Consider the following 13,008-nt stretch of genomic DNA (forward strand, 5'->3'; position numbering starts at 1 on the left):
ATACAGTGTAGACCAGGCTCATCCAAGAACTGCGCCCCGCGGGCGCAAGACAGTGTAGTTCAGCGCCCCGTCCGCGACCGTGTGTTGCCAGTGTCGCCATAGGAGCGAGAGAGAGAGAGAGAGAGAGAGAGCTACAGAGCGAGCGACACCGCACAGTGCTGCTCTGCGCTGGACTGTCCTGCGGTCAGATGTAACGTAAACAAAATATTCTATTTTAGAATTAATTTTATGTAAGGGATAGAGTGTCTCATTCTTACTGTTAGTAGTTACAAGTAAGTATTTTTTGTTATACTTCGTGCAACAATTTTTTGTATCCCTTTTCAGAGTTTAGAAATCGTATCCTTAGTTTACTGTTTTGTACGTAATGATTTTAACTGACAAAGTCTGAAAACTTATTAAAATAAAATTAACATTATAAAGCGCTCTTATTGTTACAGTCAACATTGTTAAAGAAGACAATTAACATTTACACGTTTTTCTTTTTCGAGGAAACGATTTTGTCTAGGCTCGGTACAATACTCCGCGAGACTGCTAACCTCAAAGAATTGGTCAAATTTTTATCGCCAAGGAATGAACGGTTCTCAGTTTTATGAAGTTACACATAAGATAGCGGTCCTTCAGGCGGATATGGCACTGTAGGTCAATCAGCTCTAGTTGAAGCACTTGTGACACGTCCTCTGCCCGAAGGGAAAACAGGCAAACAAATATACCTATCGGCTGGCGTTCGGGCGGTCCGCACGGCCAGCTAAGAGGCACGGCTCGGCCACTGCAGCAAAGTACGAATTCGCCCGGGGTGCTGGCCGCGGGCGATCGCGCACGCTAGCGCCCCAGGGGCACAGTTTGGACGAGCCTGGTGTAGACGTACAGTACAGATAAAACTGTTTCACTGCAAGATCAGCAGATGTCAGGAGCACACGTATATGCTACTGTCTCAGAATTGACGGCAATGTGATTTAGGTCTTTATGGTTATCAGCACCTCATTTTACTAGAGTCCTGAGAAAGGCAACTTATGTGTGAGGGATACGAGGGTCTAATAGTACATTGCAGAACTGTTATCGAAACCGCTCTGCCGACTTGCCTGTTGTGTTACTGTAATGTGACCTCCATTTTCCTTTTAGCGTATAACTCGACACTTGTAACACAGACTAAGAGGAACAACTGCACGCCGACAGGTTCGTCCGGACACTGTGCCACCGGCTGCCGTCTGACGCGGGCCACCTCGCCTTCAACGAGGGCGAGCGTCTGCGCGTCGTGCTGGATGTCGACGACAGCTGGCTGCTCTGCTGCCGCGGAGACCAGAAGGGACTCGTGCCGCGCTCGGCCGTCGTCTAGCGGTCCGGCGCCCTCTGCTTCCCACGCTAGGACACCCCACCTGTCTCTGTACCTGTTTGCTTCTTCGGGCAGTTCGGCACCTAGGTACATTTCTGTCTCGTGTAGTATTTCGGGGGAGAAATAAGTATTCTGCACAGTTCAAAAATAATTTATATCTCGTCACGTGGAAGAGAGCTTTCTTTGTGGCGTGTTGTAAAGACTTTCTTAAATACGTCACAGAAAAAGCTTGTTCTTACTTGACGACTGTTTATAAATTTATTTTGGATTGTACTAAGTGACTTTGAAAGTGAATATACTTCGTTGTTAGTGGTCCATTCGAGTTGCATATCTCACATTCTACCAATTTTTTGTTATTATGAACTGCAGTATTAGATTGCATTTTTCGTTACTCTTTTGCCACTTATAGGAGTTGGGAGTGTTTACTATAAGAACTGGAGTCGGGTGTAGAGATGTGTCAACTATTAGAGGCGCGTTACAGTATCGAATGGACTCGGCTGATCCAGTATTACTGCAGACAGAAGTAAACAGGAACTTCCTCACGGATATACCTTTCTCGTCCTCACCTTACCTGATACACGTGATAATTTGATCAATCCCTGCTAGGTATTTTCCTATGTGGTAACCATATTTTTATTTAGGACATTTGTTCCTTATATGTGTGTGTGTGTGTGTGTGTGTGTGTGTGTCAGAGAGGGGTTGTGGGGTAAACGTGGATGTATGCTAGTGGTTGCTGCTGTAGACTGATATCCTAACCCATAGCAAAAATACTAGGTTTTGTCATGAGCTGAATTTGGTCCCTAGAGCGAGACTAGCTTTTTGGCAGTGTGCACCTCAGGAAATGGTTCATGATTAGCATCAGATAGACTGTATCATTTAATGTGACCAATTTCAAATTTTGCAGAGGATTGTACCTAAAAATTGTATATTTGGCAGATGTTCCTCCAATGACTCTCTCACACTGCGGTGAAATTTTGGTTGTTAGAATTGAAGTAATGGCTCCACAGTAGTGGTTTTCTCATTTGATTGTAAGACACTTGCAAGAATGATCAGTCATGCCTCCCAATTTGTATGTCGTTGGTTGGGACAGGACTACAAAAATGCATTGTGATAGTTTGTGTGTGTTCCCTGTGTAGTCGGATGCAGTGGAAGAAGAGTGAGTGTGTTCTGTAGGAATTGTATTGATATTTACCTCGGGCAGTATGGAAATGGGAAGATACCTAGAACTAAAGATTTGGAAATTGCGTTTTGTTAAAATTCATGGCCTGGCCTCATAAACAGTTACGTGGACACGTATTTAAGTGGCGTCAGAATGTAGAAAAGAAATGTGATTGGACAGAAGAAGAACAGTATTTGGCAAAACTACAAGAGACAAAATGCAGACAACCAGATCGAATAATGCGGTGATAATTTGTCACTGTCTGAAAGCGTCATGGTGTGAAAGGAATTTATTGTTTTGAAATTTACTCTGAAGCTTAATTTGTAACATTTTCCTCCAGTACATACTTTGTGGTCCAAATTGTTTCCAGCAGCTAAAGATTCCACTTTCGCACCATGACATTTTCTCATATACTCCGTATTAAAGCAGACAACAACACATAGTATTATTCATTATTATATGTCCATAATTACTGACATTTTGGGCACAATAAGAACATTAGAACAGTATCCTAAAAGTGTACGTAAGACAAATGTGTATCGTAGGTAAGCAGCCTTTGGGAATGAAATATATAAGCTGCTCCAGTTCTGTAGCTAAAAATGATGTTATTTATAGTAATATTAATTGTAAACATAAATAAAAATAACAGCTGGCGGTAAGACTTAAGACTTACTTTTTGGGGCTAATATGTTTGCTTACAGCATTACGCAGCTTATAAATTCTTTGTACAGAATTAACATCTGTGTGATACCACGAGTTTAGTAATGGCATTTATCTTCCTTTCCGATGCTTGCTAATTCTCTGTGTTCAGGGGTGGCATTGTGTCATGTTTTGCATAAAATAATAATTCTAATAATTACAAGTAACAAAAAAAGTTGGTTGAGAGTTTAAAATGTCTATAAGTAGTTTGAAGCTGTGAGGTGAACTGACAGCATTACCAAAGTCTCCAGTGCTACCGTCGGACGAGTTATACATTACAGTGCACCGTACGTCTCCCGACATAAAAATCTCACGATAAGTTGCTCTGTAGACCGTGATGCTTCTCGGTGGTTATATCAAAAGCAGACCATGAGCTTTGTTACGAGTACTGCTGTCAGTTGAAATGTCGAAGGAAGTAATTTGTTCAAGTTCTTGAAGTGTGGTAGAACATTAATTTTGGTTTGCTTGAATAACTTCCATCCAAATGGCATTGTTTATGCGACTTACAGCTTGTTAAAACATGTCCGAATATGATTTTTTTTTTTTTTTTTTAAAGAGAAGTGTTCTGAATGCTAACAGTTGCTTAACATTACTTTTGGTAGCAACCTAGCTTGATACCTGCAATTGCACCTCGACTTCCCTCTTCCCCCTGTAGTTCCTGCACGTTCGTGTATGTTGTCCCAAAACTTCGCAAGCAAGCCTTCACACTTGAAGCAGATACACTGTCCGCAGTGCAGTATTCCTACCAGCAAGGATTCAGTAACAATTAGAAAATGCGAGGGTCTTAAAACTTTTGTAGCAAACTGGGATTTTAAGCCAGACCCTTGTATTTTGCTGTCAGTGTTCTTACTGCCGAATGTTGAGCAGTGATTAGAACTGAAGATGTCAGATAGGATTGCGAGTAGTGTTGCTCGGCAAGAACAGTGTCCTTAAAAGGCTAGGGGTCAGGGTTTGATTCTTAGCCTCGCCACAGTTTTTTCACAGCAAAATCCTATGTGAATTAATTACCTTACAAGCATCTTGTCTCATTTGACCAGACACTTAGTAAAAATTGCAGTTATCTATGTGAAATTTTGAGGACGCTCTGTCGGATATTTCCGTTCGGAGTGCTGAATAATTGGTTGCCTTTGGCAGTCTGGATTTTACAACAAAACACGTTTATGTTCCTTGCTGGTGGTTGTAGCTTTGAGTGATGTAAGGTCATTATCCCTACCTACGGCCCTTATACTCCGCGCTGCTCTCGACTGATCGGAATGTTGCTTAACTCTGCCTTCCGTGTCTAATCTCTTCCTCCCGTGAAGCTGGGTGCATGGCATGTGTCTAACACTTCTGCTTGCTCTTCAGTAACGAGGTCTTCGTCACCTACTGCGGCATGGCGACGCTTGACAGCTCTCTGACAGAATGCTGTTTTCTTTTCTGCTGCATTTACTTCAGCTGCTCTTTGTTGAAGATTTTATACTCTGGCAGCTAATTTGAAAATTAAAACTGGAAATGATTTTAAAGAAAGTGTTATTCATATGTGTTGAATGGTACCTGGAAAGAAACTTCATTGTCCATCTATGATAAGTATGAGCATTCATTTCCACCATCTTGATCCAGATTTACAAAATTTTGGTGGTGGGAAGTCTAGCAGATACGCACTGCAAAACAATCTTATTTTGTGTAATCTTTGAACTTCTCTTACTGTGTTACTTTTTTAGTAATAACTTGAAAATATAATATTTTTTCAATGTTCTGTCAGTGAAAATGAGATAGTCTTTGAAAAATAACATTATAAATTAGACATTAACAAGAAAATTTTAGAGATGTTTGTTCATTGATGAACCATAAATACTGTTTTATAGTGGTGGCTGGTTGTACTAACAAATTGAAGTCCTAGGAAATTGATTGTAGTATTTTTACACCTAATGGACAAAGTTGAGTATTCTTGCATGTAGATTAGGGGCTGATGGTAAACTTGCATGAGCTGGTGACAGATATTGAGCATATAAGCTGCGTAGAGAAGTCAAAATCTGTAATGTGCAGTAAAATTTTATTAATAATTGGTGTTGCAGGTGGACTGAAAATTGATTGAAAACATTATCATGCCTTTCAAAGCAATAACTCTCCTCCCCTGGGTTTATTTCCATGTGAAGGTTAACTTGTTCTCATAGTTATCCATATGGGTGTCTCTCCTGTTCTGAAAATTATGTTGCTCGTGGGCTGTGATTATTTCATAAATTTTATTTTTGTTATAATCTCTATGGTGTTGGTGTTTGTCTCCTTGCTGTTGACTTAACAGAATTAGAAGAGAATTAACATTTTATACAAGAAAAGTGACTGTTTTTGGTGCCTGTAAGTTAGACTGGTGTCGGTCGTTTCTGCGGTGCGTGGTCAGGGGGAGGTCAGTGTGTAGGGTTCGCATCCCGACACAGTGGAGAGCAGCCGAGTGCCGGGCCTACCAGAGTGGGCCAGGTATTCTCGGCAATACCTCGGGGACCCTTATTCTGGACCATTCCACCCCTCCTACCCGAGAGCACAACTGCACATTATTACACCAATACCTTTGCTGCACTTCCTGTAGAAAACACTATTTGTTACCGGAAGCAAAGTACCGTTAGGTCAGGATGTGACCTGCTGGAAGAGTAGGAAAAAGTCAGCATATGGCATCAAACATCCGTGCAGAAAGCTTGCATACTGTGCTGTTAAGCCAGTCATTCTGAAATTATGTTAGCACATAGTTGTTCTGATTTTTTTCTTTTGATTGTAGATTGTTACCAGGTTGTAGAACAGATTCTTGTAGTATTGTAACATAAGTGTGAAGTATCAGATTGGATTACAAATAGAAGGAAGTATCATTATAACGGAGATACCAGCACGGCTGCCGCATTTTCCAGTGATTGCTTTGCATATGTCGAGTGCTTTGTCAGCTTGATGTGAGCGTTATTCTATCTTAATTGTACAGACGGAGCACACTATTTCACTTAATGCAGAAGGCCTTTCAGTTTTGAAGCTGTAAGTGGGCAAAAATTTGCATGAAAAAGGAGGCATCAGATTGGACTGAGCCATGTTCTGTGCAGTACATTTTTGACGGTAGCACGTTTTTCCGCGGTATGATAGACAGTACATTTTTGGGTGCCCAATAGAGTTGTTTATTCCAAATTTGTGCACAATAGACAGCTGAGCTAGTAATCTTAAAATGTCAAAATATTTTGCCCAAAAATGGAATCGGCAGCTCTTGTCTTCCTTTATACCACATTATGGAATTTTCCTAAATAATCTGCAGAGACCTTAACCCTCAGCTGCGGGCGATGCTCACGTGTGCGTTCGGTTCTTTCTGTGCAATTCCACAGGACATGCCGTTATTCTGTTGGATATAGTTTGTGGGCTGTTTGTACGTCAGATCTCGCCAAATCTTTTTTATGTTGTGCTGGAACATCGGGAGTCACATTTTACACATTCTCAGCTCTCATCCATAAACTTGCATGTACACCTTCTCACGCTAGCAATTTTGGAGTCATTTTAGCGAGCTTGTGTAGGTAACCTTGCTTCAGGGTGCACTACACTCAGAGACGTTATCAGTAAGTTTTATAAAGTTGAACGTGATTTTTATGTTTCGTGCATTGAATTTATTTAATTTTATCATAAATCACAATTGATATTGGACACGTCAAATGAAAGTTGCAATAATACATAGTATTAGCAGACAGTAGGCAACTAAGGTACCCTTACAATTTAATTTTTAATTAACTTTTTGTACTACGTATTCAGAAATTCTTTTACAGAATAGAAACAGTGCTTTAATGAATTACTTAGGAATAAAGAGATGACTCACTGAAAGGCAGAAGTGTTGTGTCATCTCTCTATTCTTGTTTCTATTCCTAAATAATTCGTTATTCTCAACCAGAACTTTCCGGGTGTTATTATAAACAGTGCTTTATTAGAAATATCTTGTCTTTATTTTTAAATATAGGATATGCAGCAATTTTTTTTTTCACTCTGGCATCTTGTTGCATAGTATTATACCAATTGTGTGTGTTAAATGTCAAAAATCAATTCTAAATTCGGTTTTTAGTTTTCTCGTTAATTCCATTAATAAAATAACTATAACTATTCTAATTATCGGATAAAATTGGTCTGTGGAAAATCACCCGTGGTTGTAGGGATAATACTGTGCGTCTCCCTTGCTGTGCAAATGAAAGTAAATGTGGGACGTGGAACCCTAAATGTCCTCTATTGGGTTTTGTTTAGTACATAATATTCATAATGGCACAGCTTTTTTCTTTTCCAAGAAATACTCAGTTATAGATAAATTGTTTCCCACAAGTTGGATAAAAAACAGGTTTTTACTTTTGACCATATCTTTGAAAATTATTTTATAAGTGCAACAGATAAGCTGCAAGTACACTTGCTGTTATTGAAATTACATGCTTTTGTAAAGCAAATAGGTGCATGAGAGAATTGAAAGAAGCTTTTCCATCTCCATGTGTGCTGTTGTTACTTTTTTTTCCTATTGCAGTGTTGCTGCTATTATTGAAAAGTGTGAAGTAAACAGGAGATTCAAAATTTTTTTTTCTGTTGTCCATAACAGTATCGAGTTTTGTATTGTTTAGGAACTGCAAAGGAATAATTTCTCTTGCAGCATTGTAGTGAGGAAGATATTGTTCATAATTAAATGGTGGTATTCACACGTTTCATCGGGTTTATAGTAGGACATTGCTGTGCGTTAAAAACTTGAACATATTTATTCCCCAGAACTGCTATTTCATTAATGTTAGCAAAGTCTGCTCTCCATCGCGCAAACCAAAGCTATTTCCAAAAACAAAAAAAATGCCAACTCACAACTGGTATTTTGTAATGTTATGTGACAATTTCAGGTCGTGTCCAGACAAGAAATGTAAGCTTTGTTTCTTAAAAGATTTTAATCGAAAAGATTACCTTGTTCACTGTTTCTTTTTCTCTCTAAATATTCAGTTTTTGATAACTTATTCCCAGAAATTTACTGCGAGCCAGTTCCATAAACAGTATACATTGCCTACAACCCTTTCCTGGCATGTAAAATGTCATAAGATGTGACTTGAAGTGATATATATTCTGCAGTACATAATATCTATTTCACATTATTAGCAGCCATGTAGTTGTTACTACCAAGTGGCATTTCCACCTAAGTGGCTGGAGTTTCGGATTCTTTTAAGGCTGTGCATATAAGAAAGAAATGATTAATTATTAATAATCTTTGCAGCCGTATCATACATGGGCAGTGAGCTACATGCTAATCTTGGGAGAGAGGAACGGTATTTCTGTTGTATCATTCTGGGTGCTAAATGGTAGATTACAAAGGGCATAGGAATGTGACAACAGTAGAATTGTGTTGCTGTTAAATATCATTACACTTTTTATATTTTGATCCAGTGCAACGGTCGATCTGCCACTTTGTGGAACGTGTCTATATTTATATACTCTCCCTTCAGAATTAAGTAATTGTAGTATAGCCACTCAGTGTAACCCTCAGAAAATGTGTGTGTATTGGCTGGGTTAATTACTTTATTAGTATTTTATATGGCACACTCCTGTTTTGTTTCTTGGCTGTTTGTTGTTTAATCTTTAGTCTGCAGCTGCTCTACTGTGAGAGTTTGTGTAACATTTATGTAAGAAATACCAAAGACTACATCATAAATGATAGGAATTAACTCGATGCAATTTTAGCATCTTTATTTTCTACCTGTAAAGAGTCTCAGTAATGGATAACATTTAGTGTGTGATCACTAAATGTTATGGAGATTGGACAGAATTGTGTGGAGAAGTTCTTGTTTCTTTTCTCCTTAGTTCTTTTTGCAAAAGAGAGATTAGAGCTGAAAGCTAACGAAGTACGAATGGTGGAAATGTGTCCCCTGTTCCCAGATGCGCAACTTTCATATCCTAAGAAGCACGTAGTGTAATTTATGAAGTGGAAACACTGTATATTTATTAGGCACTCTTTCACCTCTCCTCATCCTTTTAATAATTTAAAATACTGACTGAAAAGTGACCTTTGCTACTTGTGTAGACCTATTATATTATACTTTTTATTATCTGTGTATATGTGTAAGAAAATTATTGGCTTGTCCTTTCTTATTTGGCATTGCCAGTTTTGTAATGTTATTGTATATACGTTATACTTCTTTTGTGACTTTGTAAATAGAATATTGGATATTTGTATTGTGACATTGGTGTTTGCAAAAATCATGTTCTGCTTTTAAGACAAATGGATATGCAATAATACATATATGTCTATTTCATAAAAATCTTGTTTTTATTTGCTTTACACAGTATTTCAAAAGATGTAATACATTTCAGTTTGAAATGCAGGCTTGTGTAAATCAACTGTAACTGTTATACTTTATTTGAGAAATACATGCATAAAAAATAAAGTGTGGAGGCATTTCTTTTTTAAAAAAACAGTTACAGTAAGCTCCTGGTTATCCTGGTGGGTGCTACCAGTGCACAGTTTGGCAGATTTTGGAGGAAAAAAAATGAAGCCTGTGAAGTATCCTGTTTTGAAAACACCATTATGCACATGGCTCACATTTTCATGCTGGAATACAATGAAGACCCAAATCTCTCCATTAGACATACCTAGAATATTTTTTAGTTGTTTCCCCTTTAATCTTGAAGTAGATATGTGGACTCTGCTAGTGTAGTATGTCCACAGTTGATTTGCTGCCTATATATTTAATTGATCGTTTCTCTAGGAACTAAAGATTCATAATTATGAAAGAGTTGATTGAGGCAAGCTAAGGAGTGGACTTTTAAATATGACATGGAGCTTGCTTTGGGAGTACAGTGTAGTGGTTAATAAAAAAATAAATGTGAAAAGAGAGACCGTGAAAAAAGGGAAAGAAAGAAAGAAATGCAGATCGGACTTCGTATCACAGAAAATCTATTGTTGGGGTGGTCCTTGTGGCGTTTTTGAGCAAAAGTTAAACCAATTTCCACTACAAAATTTTTGAAAAGGAACAGAGAATAACAATGTAACTGACAGGGGGAAGTGGCGTAGATAAATCATCCTTTACCAGGTTAACTTGCCTTCTTTCTTGCGGCGTCTCCTTCATTTCTGGGTGAAAAGTCGGCTCCGAAATCTTGCAGTAAGTTTCATTGTCCAGGAATTTATAATGTGCACAAAACCGTCTTGCTCTTAAACACAATTTATTTTAGTTGCTTCTCTCCATCCTCCGAATTTCATAATAACTTCCACAATGTCTACACATTAATAAGTTTATTCGTCTTAATCAGCTCACGTCTGCCTTAAGCTACTGCTATCAAGAGACAATTGAAAACGGATAGAAAAACAAAAAAGGTTACAATTTCGGTATTTTCTCTCTGCCGTCGAGCGCTCATACTGCTGCGACGGGATATTTATATCTGAGGGGACGAATGTAGCGCGGCGAAATTCAAAGTCCCGCTACATCGCCCCCTCGACTGTCACGCTAAAACATTTAGCGTGGCAGGCTAGCAAACAATAGAATAGATATACCTAAATGTCAATTATACATATTTTCTTAGGAAAGGCCACGTGCATTCATAGGGGATTATCTTACTTTCTAAATCTATATACTAAATACAATTATTACAGTTTGGATCCTTTGTACACAATTAATAAATATATTTACATACAGTTTGTTTGAAAAAGCTGCTCGCCAGCGCAGTTAATGTTGTGTGCTCCCAGCGTTGGTTTCCCAATGCATCTCTGGCAGCACGTAGTCTTTGCGCACGCGCAGTAGCATCACTGAATTTCGTGTGCGGCAGTTTCAAAATTGCTGTGTTATGACAGTCTTGAACAGTATTCACTTTCACAAAGTGTTCATTACAAGTTGTTATTCCAGCATAAATGGCGTGTTAAGTCCGGTGACACCATAAGATTGAGCGTGTGCGTGATCTGAAGCAATGTCTATGTCTTCTGTTACGACACGACACTCCAGGTCCTTGTGCGTTTTCATGACTATTGTTCCCGGGGCATATATGGTCGATGTAGTTTTTAGCCTCCACATCGCCTACGACAGGTGCTGAGTTTATAGTCTCCAAAGCATCTGAAGGCCGGCCAGGAACAACGGCGTCGATGTTCGCAAAGGTAGGTGTTTCACCACATTGTTTACACTTGCCAACAAACGTTCGTTTGCAGTGTGAAAATCCTCATTATCGTCGAAGTAAATTGCAGTTTATATCGATTTACAAACAGTTATTTGGTTTATGCACCATAAGTTTCACAAACAACACAAAATTCGTCGTTTATAACGTTCACAGTTTGCATCACTTTTTTTTGCAATATTTACATTTTAACAAAGTTCACTTTGTCCAAGCATGTTTACATCGTTAATTCTGAAAGCTTACATTCCGTGGTCACATTTCAAAATATGTTGACAATATGCAAAGTTTTTATACATATACAAATACATATAAATTTACAAGAATATGCATGTGAAATATCTATACTAAAAAAAAAATTATGCTAAGTCCCATTGGCTTTCTTTTATTGGGGTATTAATTTTTTATTCAGGTTTGGGTGTGCCAAGGGATATATGACTTAATATTTAAAAGCACGGGCTTTCCTTCATTTATTATTTACCTCTTTTTTTTTTTTTTTTTTTTTTTTTTTTTTTATTCCATATCTTGGCTAGTGGTTGACCAGGCTTGTAATGCCATTCTCAATTTTCTTCATTTCTTTTAATTCATACCTGAAAGTTTACTGTCACACAATATATTCTTACATTCCATAAACAAACAACACCCAGCTGCAGGAGGTGGTAGGATAATGGAGAAAGAAAGAAAGAAAGACTGGAAGAAACTATTCACTACCTATAAACTACCAAATCCTACAGCTAATACATAAAAAAAGAGAACATAATACATTATAACGTTTGCATCACCTTCAAGGGGTGTGTGAAAGGAGGTACTTACAATTTACCAAATCATGGGTAAATGTAAGTGTCCTTACGTCAAGTCTGTGTAGTGTAACGTCATGACAGATTCTCTGTTTGTGTTCTGACTGTTCATATGACTAAGTGTATTATACCTTAACAAATCCTTGCATGAGTAAATCACATATCTGCTCAGTACTTCCTCGATATCTCCACTTCTTGTGGATACCGTCTATACAAATGGAAAATATATCTCTCAGAGATTGTCTCTCTCATAATGTGTATTATATAATAACATACCAAATTTCCTCTCAAGAGTTCAACCATGAACTTTCTTCTACTTTAGTGAAGGTTAAACATCATGTATGTGGTGTATATATATATCATTTCTTTGTATAAAACATAAATAAAGAACATAGTATTATAATTGACAGTAAAATGTCTCTTTCTCAGTGTCCGTTGCTCGATGTCGGCTGCACGGGTGGCCACTGCTCCTTTTTACTTACCTTGCATTGCCTGAAAAAGTGGAGGTGTTGTACGAATCGCAAAACGGCCTTAATAACTCTATCTTTTGCTTCCTCAGGGTTTTCTGTCTTGTGTAAAAAAAAAAAATTTTCTATACAAATGTATTCACATGAGGGCTGTGTAAAAACTGTATTTCAACTTAAGTTCCTTAAAATATCATTCTCCTTATCTGAGCACTAACTAGAAATGTTTTCTTCCACACACTGGCTTAACAAAACTTAACGAAAGGTTACCAAGTTACACTTCTGCAATAAATTAAGGCTAACGTGTTTCCAAGTTACATTCTTATTAAACTTCTTTCCACAGCTGTAATCATCATTATGTTCACTCTGCTTTTCTTGCATTCATTCATTTTCGAGGGCACTGTAAAGAGATTCACCTTTAACGCCTTGTACTCACGTGTTTTAACTCATCACAAATGT

At 38.1% G+C, this 13,008-nt stretch overlaps 1 protein-coding gene across 1 annotated transcript in view; it reads left to right on the top strand.

Annotated features, from left to right (window-relative positions):
* The window catches only part of LOC126215254 (uncharacterized), a 266,573-nt gene extending 256,996 nt beyond the window's left edge, over nucleotides 1–9,577 (top strand). Inside the window, exon 23 of the mRNA XM_049941928.1 lies at nucleotides 1,174–9,577. Within this exon, the coding sequence (XP_049797885.1) occupies nucleotides 1,174–1,333 (160 nt within the window). The 3' untranslated portion in view covers nucleotides 1,334–9,577. The remainder of the gene's footprint in view (nucleotides 1–1,173) is intronic.
* The last annotated feature ends 3,431 nt before the right edge of the window (nucleotides 9,578–13,008 follow it).

Source organism: Schistocerca nitens, chromosome 12 (genome assembly GCF_023898315.1).
Source record: "Schistocerca nitens isolate TAMUIC-IGC-003100 chromosome 12, iqSchNite1.1, whole genome shotgun sequence".
Taxonomy (NCBI): domain Eukaryota; kingdom Metazoa; phylum Arthropoda; class Insecta; order Orthoptera; family Acrididae; genus Schistocerca; species Schistocerca nitens.